The sequence below is a fragment of the Poecilia mexicana genome, unplaced genomic scaffold (genome assembly GCF_051168715.1).
Source record: "Poecilia mexicana isolate PSO_F unplaced genomic scaffold, ASM5116871v1 scaffold_20, whole genome shotgun sequence".
In the NCBI taxonomy this organism is placed as follows: Eukaryota; Metazoa; Chordata; class Actinopteri; order Cyprinodontiformes; family Poeciliidae; genus Poecilia; species Poecilia mexicana.
This window is the reverse complement of record NW_028263389.1, coordinates 6,804,293-6,825,003: the sequence shown is the minus strand read 5'-3', so window position 1 is coordinate 6,825,003 and position 20,711 is coordinate 6,804,293. Positions and strand designations below refer to the sequence as shown.

Here is a 20,711-nt window from a genome sequence, read left to right as displayed (position 1 = left end):
TTTTCTCATTTTACCTTTACAAAAGTTCATCATTGACCCTTTACAACAACGTCACTTAATCATTCAAAGCGCCATGACGGACGTTGAAAGTGAGGGACGGGAGTATTGAACAGAGTCACTGAAATTGTTTTCCCAAGTTGCTTTTCCCAGTTTATTCATGGCTTCTTCTTCTTCCAGTTAAGCTAATTTGTCTGTAAACGTAACACATGTTTCCCCTAACACTGGAGCAGCCTTAAAAACGTACTAAAGAAGAGTTTTTACCATACATGTTAGTCTATATGACGGCGTGGCATTGTCTCCATGGTTACTGACGTTTAGACGCATACTTTCTCCATAGTGCAATATTCGATATCTTTCTAATCATACTTACTTATAAAGAATATGAACGTTAGTCTTCTGACCTTGTAAAAAGTGTTCACCTCAAATCTGCGGTTACACTGAGGGCTGACAGTCATTATGATTGACGGCTGATGTCCAGCACCGCCGTGTCTTTCCTCACTACAAGTTATAAGATAAAATGACAAGTTTGCTTTGCATCCTTGCCTGTTTGTGCAGCCGACCACACAGCATCCTATGACCATTTTTAAAGTTAAGTCAACTAACGAGAAGTAATATAAGGTTACAGATGTCTGTTTTTAGACTAACTTTTAAATAGCACACTGGTTGTTTTGACGTCTGTCATGGCGGAGTTTGCGTCAGTCTGTCACAGGTAAAGGGTCAATAAAGGCAATGTTTCATGAAATTAAAAGCTTGTTAAGTAAAATGGTGTTGTAGATTTAATGCCCAAATAATCAAGACTGTACTTTGTGTCGTGTTTCATTTTATGACATGTCTGGTTTTAAACCACAGATTCTCCTTGGATTCCCATCATTAATGTTTCTGGAAGTGATTTGAAGCAGCATGAGTCTGTCACTATAACTTGCTCAACTCATACTCCCTGTTCACGGAAACTTCCTGAACTCACCTGGAATCTCAAAAACGACTCTCGCAGAAAACTAGAGAAAAAAACTGATGGAGCCTTTACAGCAAAAATCCAGGAGACCATCACTCTGTCACACATACATGATGGATTCAACATCAGATGTTCTGCCAGATATCCTGTGAAAAGAGGTTTCAAACAGACAACAGCGAAAGTACAGACTCTCAGTGTTTCACGTAAGTGATCCTATCAGCACATCATGGTTCATGTTTATTCCATTTACAATAAAACAGGTGGTGATATTTAAACCTAGTCAACCGGTGTTGAAATTCCACCTTGTCTTTGTAGGCCGAGCTACAAGAGCCAGCTCTCTGATAATGCTATGTTAACTCTTTGCAAGGAAGTAATTGGAAATAATCTAAATTAATTTTAGGATTTAACTATATTTGAAAAATTATGCGAGTTCAATGCCTTTGTTTCCATACAAAATATCCTTTGTTAAAGTAGAAAACGTATCATTTTGGGTTACTAAGAAATATTATGGGTCAATTTAATGACATTCATCTAGGCATGTTTTGAATGTTTCATGGTAATTAAAAAATACATAATGTTTTGGAGATTTTGAGTCACAACTTTTCACAAGTTTTAATATAATTAAAATAAACTGAAGGGAAAACAAGTTATAAAATATTTCAGATTTTAAAGCACTGCAGCAATCTTAATGTCTAACTTACATGATATTGATGTTGACTAAAAGCTCTTTGAATGTTCTTTCAAATAAAAGTTTTAGTAATCTACCTGTATAAAGTAAATGCGTCATCTCATTTTCCTCAGATGCTCCTGTAACCACAAAACCATCCATCAGTCCATCAGGTTTGGTGTCAGCAGGTACCAGGGTGAAACTGAGCTGTAACTGCAGAGCCAAACCTCCCATTACCAGCATCGTCTGGTTCAGGAACAGCAAACATGGAGAAGTTAAAGTATCTGAGGAGAAGGTTTACAGCTTCAGTGTTACTCCTACCGAAGAAGGAGACTATTACTGTGAGGCCACAAATGAGCTTGGTAGTGAGAACTCGACAACCACCTGTGTTGACATCATTGGTAATGCATGTTGTTTTATTTACATATTTACACCAGTGTTTCTCAACCCTGGTCCTAACTACCCCCCTGTCCTGCATGTTTTAGGTGTTTTCCTTCAGCCACACACCTGAATTGTATCTCTGGGTGATGAACAGGGGTCTGTAGTACTTGATGGTCATGAAATAATTTGAATCAGCTGTTCTGGAATAGAGGCACATCTAAAACATGCAGAGCAGTGGGGCAGTGAGGACCAGGGTTGAGAAACACTGATTTACACACACACACACACACACACACACACACACACACACACACACACACACACACACACACACACACACACACACACACACACACACACATATATACATATATATATATATATATATATATATATATATATATATATTTATGGGCGATTATATTTCAGCTGACAAGAAGAAGAGAGTCAGGTGAAGTGTAGTGGTCACACTCTACCATTGTAAAAATTCAATACCCTGGTAAAAATTTTGTGCAACACTGGATGCAAATAAAACTTGTGTGTTTCGATAAGCATTGCAGAAGCTTATCTGTGACGTAGTCAAAGCCACGTCACAAATATTAGTCTGATCTTTTTTTTTTTTTTTTGATGGCAACTTTTTTTTAATTGCCAGGCAGTTTAAAATTTGTATGAACAAAAATATAAACGAAACCCTTTTGTTTTTGCTCCCACTTTTCACGACCTGAGCTCAAAGATCTAAAATATTTTCTCTAGAACCATTTCTCTCAAATACTGTTTAGTAATATGTCTAAATCTGTGACAGTGAGCACTTCTCCTTTCAAAATTTGTATCCATCCCATCAAGCAGATCAAGATACTAGTTAGAATAATTACTGCACAGCTGTGCTGTAGGAAGGCCACATTAAAAGACCAGTTTGAAATGTGCTGTTTGCTTAATTAGGGGGTGGAGGTCCTGGAAACCAGTCGGTATCTGGAGTGACCCACTGCCTTGATGTGCAGTAATCATTCAGTCCAATCAGGATCTTGAGATGCCACACCTGCAAGGCGGGAGGGATAATTTACTAAAAGGGAAAGTGCTCACTATCACAGATTTAGACAGGTAAGTGAACAATGCTTGAGAGAAATGGTTATATTGGAAATGTTTTAGGTCTTTCTGTTTGGCTCATGAAAAATGGGAACAAAAACAAAATGTTGTGTTTATATTTTTGTTCAGTGTATGTATATTTCCAATGCATTTATAACAATCATGTTTTTGACATGTGTAAATCTGTGCTACACACATAGGACATTAATTAAATAGGTAAAATGTGTGTCTGATGTGAAATTTCAGATGCTCCTTTTACTCCCAGCATTCATATCTCTACTGGTAATCTGAAGGAGCATCGGCCTGTCACTGTAACGTGCTCAGCTTCAACTCCCTGTCCACAATCACAACCTGAACTCACCTGGAATCTCAAAAAAGACTCTCTCAGACAAACAGAGAAGAACACAGATGGAGCCTTTACAACTAAAATCCAGAAGACCTTCACTCTAACTTACAAACATGATGAATTCATCATCATATGTTCTGCCAGACATCCTGCGGCTGAAAAAGACAACGTAGTAAAGACAGAAGTGACTCTCGATGTTTCATGTAAGTGATCCTGTCAGCAGGTCATGGTTCATCTGTTATTGATCAATAAAGTTCATGTGTCTCATTTTCATCAGATGCTCCTAAAGACACCTCAGCATCCTTCAGTCCATCAGATTTCGTGACAGAAGATAGCTGGGTGGAGCTGAGCTGCTCCAGCAGAGCCAAACCTTCTCCCACAATCACCTGGTTCAAGAAAGTCCACAAAAAATTCACTAAAGTAGCTACAGGCATCTTTCACAAGGTTAAATTCAATCAGGGTGATCAGTACTACTGTGTAGCTGCAAATAAGCTGGGTAAACAGAAATCATCACCGATCAGTCTCATAGTGGAACGTAAGTTCTGCTTCCTCTTTTTGTTTTCCTTTTCACAACCCTTACATATATTGAAATAACAGTTTTAAGCAGAATAAAAGGTTAATTTAGGAAACAAACTTAAATTATTGTTTTAAGACTTTGCCATCTTGTCAATATCCTAAGAGCTCTGTTATTCTGGGTACATTTCATCATGTAATTTCATTGTGATAATGAAGAACTATTGCATCAGTTCAAATTGTGTTTTATAACATAGAATATTCTGTTATAAAATCAGTTAAGATTTTCCTCTTCAAAAGTAGTAATAAATGTAAGATAACAGTATTTAAAGAAAAGATATTTTCCATTCAAGGAAAGCTGAGGATGTTCTCTTGTTGAAGGTACACCGGGACTCTGGATTTATATTATAATGGGAATCTTGGGAATAGGAGCTCTTAGCAGTACACCCTTCATGATTGACAAGTAAGACACTTTTGTATGAGTTGGTACAATTCAGCTGTAGAGCTCCTGGTCTCGGTTACAGTTTGGTGTTTGACGGTTACTTTCAATCTCTCCTGTTTTTTTTGTTTGTTTGTTTTTTCAGATGGCTCAAAACCGCCTCATCTAGTCAAGCTCATTAGTTGTGCTTGTGTGTAACACTAAAAATAAAATGTTACAACCCACTTCAACCCTGTCGGTGTTATAAAAACATCATGCAGTGACCAATTGTGAAACAAGCAATAAACATTACATTTTGTCAAAATGCAATAATCAAAATCAATAATACAAGTCAATTATATTGGATCCTTTTACTGTTATTCAAAGGGAACTTTAAGCAGGTGGATTTTTTTACTCTTGATTTAAAGCAACTCAGTGCTTCGGCTTCTTTGTAGTACTATGGAAGTTTGTTGTAGATTTGTGGTGCATAGAAGCTGAATACTTCCTATCTGTGTTTGTTTTTGGGGATACAAAGCAGGTTAGCAGAAAAAAACCTGAGCAGTCTGGAAAGTTGATGCAACAACAGCTGGTGTTTGGTGTATTTTGGAGCTATGTTGTTGAGTGATCTATAAACTGAAAAGTATTTTTAAAGTCTACTCCCTGAGCTACAGGGAGCGACTTTAGAAATTGGTTGATTTGTTCTATTTTCCTAGTTTTATTAAGCATCTGTGTTCTGGATTGGCTGCAGCTGTGATTTTTTTTTTAGTCAGACAGGTGAAGACACTGTTGTGGTAATCATCACAACTAAAGATAAACACATAGATTTCACTATATTTTTCTTTGACATTAGTCCTATAATCCCTGAAATGCTCTTCAGGTGATAGGAAGCCAACTTTGTAATTGTCATTGTGTCTCCAAAGGTTCAGGTCGGAGCCCATCACTACTCCCAGATTTCGGGCCTGATCACTAGATTTTTAAATTGTGTTTTCACTTTGCTTTTGCTTAAGGAGGTAAAGGGTTTCCTCCAGTGTATCATTTACTAGCACCACCCAGTGCTACAATCAATCCAATGGGAGGAATTATGTTTCTTTGGAAAACTCTATATTAAGGTAAGAGTTTAAAGCTCAATGCTTAGCTCTGGTTGTGCAGCTCTATGCGAACCGCAGGAATAACTTGTATTGGCGCTTTCAGAGGTGCATTTAAAGCGCACCCCTGAAAGCGGTGAGATTGATTTATCTTTGTATGTGATGGTAATCACATCAACAAACATTCATACATAACAGTTATATCATTAAAAAACACAGGGCACATAGTAATACAAGGTGTATTTAGTGGCAACTGCATCCCACCTAGTGTGTCTAACAAACACCTGAATCTAAACACCTGTGTGTGTTTATATCTAAAAATACTCTCCATGCATAAGTGTGCAATATAATTGCAACCTCATGACATGAGGAAGACAGGAATCACAAACACCCAGTGGTTTGCGACTGGGTGTTGCAAACCACTGGGGTGGGATCTCTCTCATCCTCTGACAACAATGAATTCCCTCATAATCTCTAATTCTCAATCTTCTGGTGCTGAATCTGCTCCAGTATTTGAAGTTTGTGTGGTAAGCATGTCAATCTGGTTGACACATATTTTTTGGCGCTCTTTAGTCTTTGCTCTCACAGTTGTTGTGGACCCGCTCCACCACGTAACGACAAATGTATTTCCTCGAAGGAGAACAGAGGGGCGGGTCAATGAGGACTCACAGATTTCATTGGATTAGCCCAATGTCCTTCAAGTAAATCAGCCGGTGTTCAACATGCATAGGTCAGTGCCTACACAGGTTCTTCTGTCCATTCATGTCTACACGTTTTTGAATATTAAATGTGCCTTTCAGCAGAGAGCACATTATGTGGAGTTATTTGATCTAAATTATTCTTTAAACAACATGATGCTAACATTAAAATTAAACGGTGACTTCCTCTTTCTTGTCAGACTCAACTTATCAGTAACAAGATTTAATTTCAAATTATAGCTGTGAAATTTGACTAAATTAGCTTGTGTTCTTCAAATTAATTTTTATTTATATAAAGTCATTTTCTCTTGACATTTATTGTTATCTTCTTTTATGTTCTACTGACAGTTAGTAGTTACCATAGCAACCAGTAACAGTAGGCTAGTCCCCTTTTGCCATCTTTAACTCTGGTATGTTTTAAGATCACCTCTGTGCTTTATTTACAAGTACTATAATTTTAGACAAATTGAATAACATACAGTGTTTAATGTTTTGCCATGGTTTGTATATATTTTTGTTGTTTTCATAATTAATATTACACATTTTAGATATCTTTAACTTTACAACTGTTAACTGATGTCAACTGCTCTGTAGTTTGATTTTGGTTATTTATTGTATTTTTATTTAATGAATAGGGGCTGGACTGATGTTAACCACCAGCTTGACCTTCTCTCTTGTTAAGTATGCTTCAATTTTTGATACAAAGTATTTCAGTTGTCAGTTGTGTTAGTCTTTAAATATTAAAATGTGTGTATTCTCCATCTAGTAAAATTGCATATTGACATTTATAATAAAGAAAATGATAGCTATGTAGATGTTTTATGTAAATTGATTTTAAATATCACAATACAATCACAGCCAGCCCGTCCCTTTTTACTCTCAGTAACTTTGTGGCACAAACTGCTGGTCTGATGCTAACCACCAACTTTTACTCTTTATATGATAAACACAGCCAGCTTGACTGTATGTTGTGAAGTCAACTTAATGGACCTAAGACGAACAGAGAAATGTTACATATCCATCACATTTACTTTGAAACTCAGAAGGTGGTGGTCTGACCTGCTGTTGATCAACTAAAATACATTCAGTTTTTCAATCTAAACTGGTTCTAATTTAGCTGCAGCTCTTTTTGGTAGGTCTATGTTGATTTGATTTATGTTTATGTATGTTTTCTGACTTTAATTATAATGCAGAATCATTTTTAATGTCCTGAAATAATCAAAATATTTTTCAAAATGTTTCATTTCTGCCTTTTAATCATGTAAGCTTTGATTTTGTCAAGAGACTGCTTTAAAAAAATATTAATCTCATCATTAGGTTGTTCCAGTCAGGGAGATGAAGAAGCTCTGTCACCTGTCTAACAACATCCTGATAGTCAGCATTTCACTGATTGTCTTCTTTCCTCCAGGTGAGTTTGTTTGTTCACTCCCTTTTACTTGGAGACGTCACATAAATCACTTCTAGTCTGAAATATTTGATTCCAACATGGTTCAAAGGCTCCACATGTAACATGAAGATGAATCGGAGTTCAGCATCATGTTACATGGTGGATGTCACAGGCTGATTTTTCTCCATGTTATTTTCATCTTTCTTCTGCTTTACAGGTGCTTTTTCTCATTGTGATGATAGTCACAATGCCCACGTGCAAACACCAAAAGAAATGGATGCTCTGATTGGATCTTGTGTGGATGTCCCATGTATATTTGATCATATGGATGGATTTGACAGCAGGAAACCCATTTATGCTATCTGGACGAAAAATCGGCCGGAATTCGGTGTGGGATCAAGTTACGTTGTTTTTAACAGCAGTGGGTCAGTTAACACCTATCAAATAGAAATGACTGGAGATTTGAGAACAAGAAACTGCAGCATTCGGATTCCTGATTTAACAACAGATCATGGAGACCAATACTACTTCAGATTTGAGAACGGGCCCTTGAAAGCATCATTTTGTAAAGATATTTTTAGGTTAACAGTTACAGGTAAGAGAGCTGTTTCTTATTGGTGCATGCCATACCAATGGCATTGGTATGGCAGTCAGTCACTGCTCTCCCTATGCATTGCATGGCAGGCACCTATTGTTCTACACCCAATAGAATGTCTCTTTAATATTTATTATTCTTCCGTCACTGTTAATGCGGCTCGTACCGCTGCAAGAAACCTCACAAAAAAGGTATCAAAATATGCGGCTTGATCCCGGCATCCGGGCTATTATTTTTATTGGGGTTCTGTGTAAAAATAGCAAAGTAAAAAGTTAAAAACGAGCGAAATTTCCAACTGCCGAAACATAGAGAGTAGCTGAAACCAACTGCCGCTTTTTTAGAGTGAGAAATGGAGTGGAATTTTGACCCCAAAATAATTTTGAAATCGCTCTCATGGCCGCAAAAATTGCTCTATTGGTATGAAAGTCATGACATTGATACGCATGCCTGCTCCCGTAAAATGTTTTCAAAATTTCTCTAGGGCTGACGGTTTTCTGTCAAGGTGTTTCAGAGCGAAATCATGTGACAGGGTACCTTCAGGCACTGAACCATTCATTTTCAGACTTTTCTGAAAAATTTCAGAGCTCAGCGCACACTATCTTTCTCTCATTGCTGCTATTACTGTGAATGAGCTACAGATATGAATCGCAGTACTATCAGAGACGACAAATAGCCCTCTCATATGCTTCAAATAGTTTTTGGATCGGCCTTACAGATCCTGAACGGGAAGCAGTTGTTCGGACTGCTTTTTTTCATCAAAACTGACTGGGTGTCTCATAAAGATAGAATCCTTCTCCTTTCTGTCTCACACACACAGCAGTTAGCAGAGGCTTAATCACTATAGCAACAGAATACAGAGAAAGGCAGAGCTGCTGGTTTGGACTACAAAGATGCCATCTTTTGGCGGAACACTTTAATACAGAGGGCAGAGCAGAATGTTTTTTTTAATTAATTTTTTTATTGCAAACAAGCAACATACAATATAGAACACCAGTAGTTACAAACATAGATACAACATCCAAGGGCCTTACAGAACATAGAGCAAGTAATTTAATCAAATCGTTGCTCAAGGGTTGCAGTTCTTTAAGGGCAGTTATGATTTGAATGGCTTTAGCATTGGAGCTTAGTTTTAAGGATTCTATATAGATATTAATAGAAGATAATAAGATTATCTTAGGTTTAGGTTTTTGCTGTAAATACTTGGAGGTGTGAATATGATATTTACCATAAATAATAAAAAAAGTTAACAACATATAAAAATTCTTTTTTTTTGTCAAGTTTACATTTCTCCATTCCAAACAAAACATCCTTATTTGTTAAAGTAATATTGAGATTTTGTTTGTGAAAGAATATTTCTTTCACAAAGAAACATTCTACACCAAAATATCTCTCCAGAATATTTTGGCGTAGCTACAATCCCAAAACAGATGAACAAGGTTTTCTTCATTAATTTTACAGAAAGTACACATAGGGTCCAGATCCCATTTATATCTTTTTATCAAAAATGTTTTAACAGGATAAACATTATGAATAATTTTATAAGAAATTTCTCTTACTTTATTATTTATTAAGTATTTTTTTTAGGAGCAACCAAGTCCACTTCCAATTTATATTTTCAAAAATGTTGGACCAATAAAATATACAAGCTGGTGAAAAAACAACATCTCGTAATAGAATATTTCTTAACATTTTGTTGGTTGTTTTCTTACTTATAAAAGGACAATCAAAATCAATATAAATGGAGTTTGGATCAAAACTTGGCATTGAGTGAATTTGATCTGGAGGTAAAGATGATAAAAGTTTTAATGACCCGCTAGGGATTGCGTCAAACACCACAGCATATTCTTTAGGAGTAACAGGAAATTGAAAAAGTAACAAATTCAGAATAAGACAATAAATGACCATTTGGATTTAGTAATTGGCTTACACGCAACATTCCTCTGTCAAACCATTTTCTATAAAATATTGTCTTATTTTTATATTTAATGTCTTCATTATTCCAGATATAATATTTATGAGGAGAAAAATTGTGTTTGTACAAAAGTGACCAGCTTAACAGCATTTGTTTATGGAACAGAGATAATTTTAGGTATACTATAATTGCATCTAAGAAGGAAGGGTAATCCTCCAATTTTCTCAAAGTTGTAAATGGGAATAGCATTCCATATAGATTTTGGGTTTTTTTTAAGAAGGTTTTTTAAATACATAATTTTGAATGAATTGTTTAAAGATGTGAACTCAATGGCTTCAATTCCACCTTTTTCAACTTTATTCATTAGAATATTTTTCTTGACGAGATGGCATTTCTTTTGCCATATAAAGTTAAAGTTTCTTTTATTAATATTGGTACTGATTTGTTTGGGAACATCAAGAGCAAGGGCTGGATAAACAAGTCTAGATTAGCCTTCAGCTGTGACTAATAATGAATGTCCTAAAAGAGAGAGATCTCGCTGGAGTCAAAAATTAAATCTTTGTTCAACTATTTTAATTATGGGGTTAAAATTTTCTACTGATCTTATATTTTGATCTTTAACTACTGTGATTCCAAGATATTTAACTTTGTCTTTTATAGGAATGTGCCTTTTAAAGGAGATTTAATGGAAAGTAATTCACATTTGTTTAGATTTAAAGTCAAGCCAGAAGCTTTGGAGAAGGTGTTGATGATTTCAATAGAGTTTTTTATTTTACATTTATTCTTTAAAAAAGTGCAGTATCATCAGCAAGCTGGGAAATAAGGATATTTCTGTTTGCAACATTAATCCCTATAATTTTTTCCTTGATTTTAACTGAAAGAATTTGCATGGCCAGAATAAATAAATATGGGGAGACTGAACACCCTTGTCTGAGACCTATTTTCAAATAAAATCTTTTAGTGCAGCCATGTGACAATTTTACAGATGCATTACAATTTCTATATAACATCTGACAACTTTTAATTAAGATTTGTCCGTATCCGAATACTTCTAATGCTTTAAACAGAAATGTATGTTCAACTGTGTCAAAGGCTTTAAAAAAAGTCCAGAAATAATATGAGACCATCCCCCTCTATTAAATCTGAGTAATCCAGCAGATCCAATGTAAGTCTAATATTATTAGTTATATGTCTACCTGGTATGAATCCAGACTGAGTTTCATCAACCACTTCTTCAAGAGTATTCTTAATTTTTGTAGCAATACAACCTGCAATAATTTTATAGTCATTTTGTAGTAATGTAATTGGTCGTCAGTTATCCAAAAGAAGCTTGTCTTTTTGTGGTTTAGGGATCAATGTAATGAGACCTTGGGTCATTGTTGGTGGAAGTGATCCAGAATCCAAACTTTCAAGATAAACTTGATGCAAAAATGGCGACAGATGATCTGAAAACTTTTTATAAAATTCTGCATTGAGGCCATCGGTCCCCGGTGACTTGTTTAGTTTGAATTTATTGATGGATTTTTGGATGCCTTCAGGTGTAATCACATTGTTCTTTATTATTTTTACTAATTTGTTGCATTTTATTTAGAGAGTTAACAAATTGTATGACATTTTCTTCAGAACATCTTGACTGATAAAGTTCTTGGAAAAAAGCTTCACAATAAGAAGAGATTTGAACAGGATCTTCACAGATATTATTACTGATTTGAAGTTTCATAATACTGTTAGATATTTGATGCTTTTTTTCTAATCTAAAAAAGTAAGAAGAGTTTTTTTCTCCTTCTTCTAACCATTTCTGTCTCGATCTGATGTACACACCTTTAGCTTTAGAAATGTAAATCTTGTCCAGGTTCAGTTGTAATTGGTTTAATCTAATTTTTTGTTCTTCAGACATATTTTCTGGCAGGACATTGTTCAGTAAGATAATTTCTTTTATTATTTCTGATTCTATTTTACTTTTTCTTTTGGCAATTTCAGCTCCAGTTTTCATAAACATTTTTCGAAGTTCATATTTTAGGAGTTCCCAATTTTTACTAAATTCCTTCTGACTGCAAGCTGTATTCCAACACTTTATAATTATTTGTGTAATGTTTTCTTCTACTGTTTTATTTTCTAGAAGTGAAGAGTTGAGTTTCCAGTAAGCTGTAATTTTATTTTTTCCATACTGGTTTAATTTAGTTTTTTCAATTAAAATAAGCTTGTGGTCTGATAAAGGAGCTGGAAGAATATCCGACTTAATTCATCAGCTATTAAATCAGACACCAGCCAGAAATCAATTCTCGACTTAAAGGAGCCTCATTTGTTTTGCCATGTGAATTCAACTTTGGAGCTATTTTATTTGTCTCCATACATCAGTCAGGCCAAAGGTTGATATAAAGTTTTTTAGAACTGTGTTTGGATTTGTATTAACCTTTGGAGGAAATCTATCTAATGCATCATCAAGAGTCGAATTGAAGTCCCCACCAATAATAATATTCATATTATGATATTTTCCACATAAGTAATTCACCCCGTTACTTAATCTATCATAACGTTGCATATTTTCTGCTTTGGTATTATATCCATATATAGAAGCCAACAAAATAATTTCTTCATTTATTGATACAACTAATAAAACAAAATGTCCACATGTATCTAAGAGTGAACATAATATATCTCCACTGAAGTTCAGGGTTTACCCCAGAAAACTTGCTAAGCCCGGTGGTCGAGGCGGTCCACCGTGTTTTTGTATTAAAAGGTGTTAAGTTGACAGGAAATGTAAAAGTATTACTGTGTAATTTTATGTTAGGGGAAAAGATCTCCAGTGGAATGTTTTTAAAACCACAACTAGTCTAAAAACAACAAATTTACACTTCTGTTTAATCCAAATTAAGTCAGCAGCTCCATCAGGCCCCCAAGGCTTCAGGGACCCTATAAACACTAATATTTTAAAACAGACCACAGATACATAAATGTAACACTTGTTTATTGAGATTATCAATGCTGTTAAATGTTATTCAATTGTTTAAAAGATTTTTAAATTAAAAGACTTTTTAAATTGTTTAACATTTAAATACAAGATTTTAAGGAGCTGGTAAGTTTACTTTGTAAAACTTCAAAGAACAATATTCATAATTAGATTGTTTTGTTACCATAGCAACTATCTGATGCTGTGAGTTTAATCTTTGAATTTACAAATACAAATTAGTAAACTGCGATTATAACTTATTGCTTTTTAGGCTGGCCAATTAAACTACTCCCATCTCCCATATTTCACTAAGTCTAACACAGAAGCTGTTAGAGGTGCTGATATTATTAACAACAAAAGGGGCCCCTAAGTCAGATTCTGCTCAAGGCCTCTAACAGCCTTGGACCGGCCCTGCATGATGAGGTAATCTGCTGGCAGAGATGCGCAACAAACGGGAGATTTAATTCAATGCTGCCAATGTGGCTTTAGTAGCTCTTTCATTTCGTGTCTGTTGAGTTTTTAATAAGCGTCACAGAAACTATTCTGGTTGGTCGAGTTTATGGGACGAGTTTCTCAGATCTCCGTGCGGCCGCGCGTATTAACTCTAAGTAGACAATGCATTTGATATGGTTTGACGCATCGTGTAACCGGAAAAATAATACTAAAAATAATAATAAAATAATATAAAATCAGCGTGATGCGTGACTCCGAAGAGAGCGTTAAAGCTCCTCACCAGGCTGAACCTGCATGATCAGGTTAGCGCTGATCGTTATCCACAAACCTTCCAGCCAACCCGGACCACAGACATAAACTTTGAAGACAGACACAGAGCCACACGCTGGGCAGCGTGTTCATATGTAAACGCCCCATGTAATTGTTCGTTCACAAAGATAAATCATTCTCACCGCTCCACAACGCACCTCTGAATTCGCTACAAGTTATTCCTGCGGTTCACATGGAGCTGCGCAACCAGAGCTAACGCGGCGGGTTTTAAACTCTTACCTAGAGTTCACCAAAGGATCATAATTCCTCACAGTAGGTTTATGTAAATATCCACACAGGTCAGCAGGGCCGTGCAGAGACCACTAAAAGGACAGGTGCTCAAAAAAAAAAAAAAAAAAAAAGGGGCACATCTTACCACATTCTAGGACAGAATATTAACAAAGCCATTCAGCTTTCAGAGTTTAATAAACAATGATAAATTACAAAATTGTGAAATATACAATCAAAGCTAAGGTAAATCTCTATACAGAGCATACAACTATGCATATGTAAGATATTTTATTAGTAATTTCTTTCTGCAGGTCTATTTTGTTATAGGAAAGTATTGCAATATTCAAACCCGCAATTTAGCAAGATATGTAAATCAGAGCTGGTGGTTTAGCTCTGATTTACATATTTTGTCTTTACAGAATTACACTATTAAAAATATAAACAAGGGCACAATGCAACATTTTAGTGTACTGTAATCTATAAAAAAAGAGAGCTGCCTGTTTGCTGCAGTGGAGATGAAGATGGTCCATTCAGGAAAGCAGAGCTGCATCAAACTTTAAGGTGGAACTGCGGAAAAAAAAAAGAAAAAAACATAAGCAAAAATTGAATTGTTAATGCATGTCACTATGGGAAAAGCCTACTGAGTTTTGCATAAAACTTTTTTAAACATTTAAATCACACATTTGTCTCATGAAGTGAATTTTTTTTTGCAAAACAAACTTATTTGTGCATGTCAGAAATCTTTTCTTGATATTCTAAGTTTCTGTTTGACTCAAAGTTTTGCTTGTGATTCTCATGTCATGGGCAGGACCCAAAATCGCAACAAAAGATTTCTGAGGTGTGCAAATAAAAGTTTATGTTTGGCAAATAACTTTAAAAGCTCACAAGACAAAAATTAGTTATTTAATTGAAAAAAGCTTTTTAAACAAAATAATTTGTTTTTAAAAAAGAAATCATTACAATTCCAAAAGTTTTGATTACAATAACTGAGGTTAGTTTATTTTTCCCATTGAATAATTGGGGAAACAAATTTAACTACATACTCTGCGAACCAGACCCTAAACTTAAAGTCTGGGTTGAGTTTTTTCCCCTTCATTAATTACACACATATCTATCATGGCAATTCAGGGTGTGTTATTTTTAATTCTAAATGAATATCCTTGTTGGACTATTATTTAAGTGCTATTCTCTTTTAATACACATTTACCTAACGCCAGAATAAATGCAATGTACATTATGCAGCAAAGGAAATTAGAAGATCGGACATATATCCATTATGAAGATGATAAGTTTTGGACGGGCGATGTCCCTCGTACACAGGGAAGAAGCTTTTTGTTATCTAGCTTTGCTAGCAAAGTCGTAGCTAGCAGCTCGCTAATAGCATAACAACAACAGCCTAATGTCTGTCTGATAAAAACACTGAATCGATAGATAAGAACAGTTTTTCCTCACCTGGCTGTCTCCTGCCGCTCAGTAGTTCTTCAGAGTAAGCCAGACGCAGAGGCCTGTCAGTGTCTGTTGTATTTCATTACCTCTCTGCTTCAACCGCGACTCCGGGCTGAAGCAGAAACGATACTTCAACGTTTTCCGTCATCTGACAAGTAGCAAGTCTACTCCACTTTATTCACCAAAAACGTTTTTTTTAATATATATAATTCACCAAAAACTGTTCTGTAACTTGAAACGTTCTCTACGTTGAGCTCCAGTTAGCCGCCTTACCTCACTGCGCGAGAGGCAACTGCGTCATGCGTCACGGGCAAAAGGTCAAAGGTAACAAGGTGACCGGAAGGCTTATGTTGTACAAAAAAAATAAACAAATAAAATAATTTTTAATTCTAGTACATGTTATTATGTGTCAGAAGAGGGCTTTGAAAATAATACCAAAAAAAAAAAAAAAAAAAAAAAAGAATTGACCAAAAGGGCACTTTGGGGCAAGGAGCAAAAAGGGCAGGTGCTCAAGCACCCCCAGTCCCCTCTCAGCACGTGCCTGCAGGTCAGCCTGTGTCCAGTTTGAGTGAAAAGAGGCGCGTGCAGTCTGCGCTGAGGAAAAGCAGCGCCAGCGCAGAGGCGCCAGTGCTGTCGGGTTTAAATGCATAAACTATAAACCTATATATTATAAACCTATCCTTTAGGATAAATCTGCTCTGCTAGTGAAATGCTAAAAGCAAAAGAGACGCTTGCAGCCCGACTTAAAAATAAATAAATAAAAAAAATTCCCCCTCATCCCCCCGCACCCTAGAAACTTAAACAAGCAACGTTTAGTCTGGGCGGGGATAGTAAAGCATGGCGGGCCGCCAGGCTTATAATACACTGGGGGAAACCCTGTGAGAGAAAACAGCCACTTCCAACTGTATAGATATTGCAACACAAATGGTTCCTGTTCCTCTTCAGAGTCTGCAGCCTTGCTGAGCTCCTCTTCTGGGGTTTCCTCCTCAGCCTCTCCAACTTGCTCCTCTTCTGTTGCCTCCGCTACTCTGTTTTCATTATTTACGTCTTCTGGGGTAAATAATGAAAACAGTCTCTATAACTTACTCCCCCACTTGTTGATGGTTTTGCTGTATCACCTCTTTAATTGCCCATGTCGGTCCGATGTTGTGGCGTTTACCTCGCAGTGACCCATATTCAGCACTGGACCCCAGTCAGGATTGAGCTCATCCATTTCATGCAGAGCTGCTGGTTTGGACTACAAAAGACTGTAGTTCTAAACATGGCGGAACAGTTTATTACAGAGGGGAGAGGAGAAGGTGACTGTGGAGGCCATTCGAGTTCAATGAACTCATTGTCATGTTCAAGAAACCAGTGTGAGATGACTCACGCTTTATGAACGTTATCCTGCTGGAAGTAACCATCAGAAGATCTGTACACTGTGGTCATGGTCAGCAACATTACTCAAATAGGCTGTGGCGTAACTTGACACGATGCTCAATTGGTACTAATGGGCCCAAAGTATCCCAGGAAAATCTCCTCCACACCATTACACCACCACCAGCAGCCTGAACCGTTGATACATGGAAAGATAGATCCTTGCTGTCATGTTGTTGAAGACAAATTCTGACCCTATCATCCGAATGTCACAGCAGTATAACAGGGAATCTCTAAGAGTCTCTCTGGCTCCCCAGTCAAAATTAGAGAGTCTCTCAAATCCCACCAGCCCTGGTCACACACAACGTTTCAATAGAAGGCCACAGACCCTATTGTAATCCACAATGGGGGGTCCAAAAAGTGTTTGGGAACCACTGGGCTATGTGTTAGGCTTTAGGCATAGTCTTTTCACCTTGTAAAATGTGTTCCTTGCAAATCCACGGTTACATTGAGGGTTGACAGTCATTATGATTGACGGCTGATGTACCGTATCTTTCTTCAATACAAGTTATAAGATAAAATGACAAGCTTGCTTTGGATCCTTACCTGTTTGTGCAGCCGACCACACAGCATACTCCAGTCAAATCAACTAAATAGAAGTGATATAAGGCTACAGATGTCTGTTTTTAGACTAGCTTTAAAGGAGCACATTGGTTGTTTTGACTTCCGTCATGGCAGAATGGGCAAAGGTCAGTAAGTGAAGGGTCAATAAAGGCAATGTTTCATGGAATTAAAAGCTTGTTGATGAGTAAAATCAACAAGTTTATAGTTGTAGGCATAATGTTCAAGTAATGCAGACTGTACTTTGTGTCATGTTTCATTTAATGACATGTCTGTTTTGAAACCACAGATTCTCCTAAGATTCCCAGCATTGTTGTTTCTGGAAGTGATCTGAAGGAGCATCAGTCTATCACTGTAACCTGCTCAGCTTATACTCCCTGTTCACACTCACCTCCTGAACTCTCCTGGAATATCAGAAAAGACTCTGTCAGACAAATAGAGAAAAAAACTGATGGAGCCTTTACAACTAAATTCCAGGAGACCATCACTCTGTTGGACACACATAATGGATTCGGCATCAAATGTTATGCCAAATATCCTGTGAAAGGAGGATTCAAACAGGCAGTTGCAACAAAGACTCTCAGTGTTTCATGTAAGTGATCCTATCAGCACCGCATAGTTCATGTTTATTCCATTTACTTGATCAACTCACAGTTAAACAGGTTGTAACATTTAAACCTAGGCAACACAACCAACGTCTAGCTGGGTGTACATCTTACATAATCATAGACGGCAGGCCAACAGTATGAGTGGGGAGTTTATCTTTGTCAGAAACTACTTATAAATGCCACGATTGTCATCTGTATTCTCATCTACAAGTGATGGGTCGGTTGCGAGTATTTCAGCTCTTGGAGTCGGCTCTTTTAGGTGTATGATTGGAGCCGACTCCTCACTGAGAGGGGTTCTTAATAACTGATAACTGTAAGCAAAGCAGCATCTGGCTGAAGATTAAAGATATTTTGTGATAATACATTATTGTTATGGGTCTGTTTGGTAAATTTCTCTGCAGTATTTTGTTAATTTGTTTTGTTTTTTTTCTTTTTTCAATTGAAAGTTTAATTAAATTTTATGCAGAAGTTAGAATGTCTGTTTTCATAGCAGAACAATTACATAAAATTAAGGAAGTGTAAGGCTTCTTATACTGGGAAAACTGTCATTTACCATTTAAAACATTAGTCATATAAAATGACAAATTTCATTTGTCATTTAAAACATTTGTCATATAAAACATTCCTGTTTGCCAAGTTATATGACTATGTAGAGCTGCAGGTGATTTTGGGAGTCGAAAGTTTGGGAGTCGAAAGAGCCGGCTCGTCTTTGTAAGCTCTCTCTGAAAATGCTAAGTTAAGTCTTTGCAAGGAACTAATTTACATAAATTAATTTAGGATTGAACTATGATGTTTGAAAAATTGTGTAATTTCAATACCTTGTTTTTTCCCATGCAAAATATTCTCTGTTAAAGTGGAAAACAAAACTTTTTGAGTTATTAAAATAACTATTATGGGTCAATTTAATGACATTTACTTAGGCTTGTTTTGAATGTTTCATGGCAATTAAAAAAATTACAGAATTTGGAGATTTTAAAGCACTGCTACAGCCTCAATGTCTAACTTACATGATAATGATGTTGATTAAAAGCTCTTTGAATTATCTTTCAAGTAAAATTTTTACTAACCTACCCGTATGAAGTAAATATATCATGTAATTTTCCTCAGATGCTCCTCAAGAGACCTTTGCATCCATCAGTCCATCAGGTTTGATGACACCAGGTACCAAGGTGGTGCTGAGCTGCTCCACCAGAGCCCAACCTTCACCCAGCTTTGCCTGGTTCAAGAACATCGGACAAGGACCCATTAAAGTCTCTTCAACGAAGACTTTCAGCTTCAGTGTTACTGAGCGAGAAGCCTATCACTGTGAGGTCAAAAATAGCCTTGGGAGTGACAAATCGAACAACGTCTGTGTTGACATCATTGGTAAGACATGTTGTTTTTAAAATAAGATTATTTCATTTATATTCATAATAAATATAGATGTATATGCAAGTGTGGTATATCAAGATACTGGTTAGACAGAATAAGTATTGAATAATTACTGCACAGCTGTGCCATAGGAAGGCCACATTAAAAGACCAGTTTGAAATGTGCTGTTTGCTTAATTAAGGGATGGAGGTCCTGAAAACCAGTCAGTATCTGGAGTGACCCACTGCCTTGATGTGCAGTAATCATTCAGTCTAATCAGGATCTTGAGATGCCACACCTGCAAGGCGGGAGGGATAATTTACTAAAAGGGAAAGTGCTCACTATCACAGATTTAGACAGGTTAGTGAACAATGCTTGAGAGAAATGGTTATATTGGAAATGTTTTAGGTCTTTCCGTTTGACTCATGAAAAATGGGAACAAAAACAAAATGTTGTGTTTATATTTTTGTTCAGTGTATGTATATTTCCAATGCATTTATTATACAGACAACAATCATGTTTTTTACATGTGTAAATCTGTGCTACACACATAGGACATTAATTAAATAGGTAAAATGTGTGTCTGATGTGAAATTTCAGATACTCCTTTTACTCCCAGCATTCGTATCTCTACTGGTAATCTGAAGGAGCATCGGCCTGTCACTGTAACGTGCTCAGCTTTCACTGCCTGTCCACAAACACCTCCTGAACTCACCTGGAATCTCCAACCAGACTCTCTCAGACAAACAGAGGAAAACAAAGATGGAACCTTTACAACTAAAATCCAGGAGAGCCTCACTCTGTCAGACACACATGATGGATTCATTGTCAGTTGTTCTGCCAAACATCCTGCGGCTGAAAAAGACAACGTAGTAAAGACAGCAGTGACTCTCGATGTTTCATGTAAGTGATCCTGTCAGCAGGTCATGGTTCATCTGTTACTGATCAATAAAGTTCATGTGTCTCATTTTCATCAGATGCTCCTAAAGACACCTCAGCATCCTTCAGTCCATCAGATTTCGTGAAAGAAGGTAGCTGGGTGAAGCTGAGCTGCTCCAGCAATGCCAAACCTTCTCCCACAATCACCTGGTTCAAGAAAGACTCCCAAAAATTCACTAAAGTAGCTACAGGCATCTTTCACAAGGTTAAATACATTGAGGGCGATCGGTACTACTGTGAAGCTGCAAATAAGCTGGGTAAACAGAAATCATCACCGATCAGTTTCGGAGAGGAACGTAAGTTCTGCTTCCTCTTTTATTTTCCTTTTCACAACCCTTACATATATTGAAATAACAGTTTTAAGCAGAATAAAAGGTTAATTTAGAAAACAAACTTAAATTATTGTTTTAA

General features: G+C 36.5%; 1 protein-coding gene across 1 annotated transcript in view; it reads left to right on the top strand.

The window, feature by feature from the left end:
- Positions 1-20,711, top strand: part of LOC106912875 (B-cell receptor CD22-like) — a 26,987-nt gene extending 6,276 nt beyond the window's left edge. The window contains exons 4-11 of the mRNA XM_088001628.1: positions 850-1,155; positions 1,754-2,020; positions 3,330-3,632; positions 3,707-3,964; positions 17,693-17,995; positions 19,119-19,376; positions 19,962-20,264; positions 20,339-20,711. Coding sequence (XP_087857754.1) covers positions 850-1,155; positions 1,754-2,020; positions 3,330-3,632; positions 3,707-3,964; positions 17,693-17,995; positions 19,119-19,376; positions 19,962-20,264; positions 20,339-20,649 — 2,309 coding nt within the window. The 3' untranslated portion in view covers positions 20,650-20,711. The remainder of the gene's footprint in view (positions 1-849; positions 1,156-1,753; positions 2,021-3,329; positions 3,633-3,706; positions 3,965-17,692; positions 17,996-19,118; positions 19,377-19,961; positions 20,265-20,338) is intronic.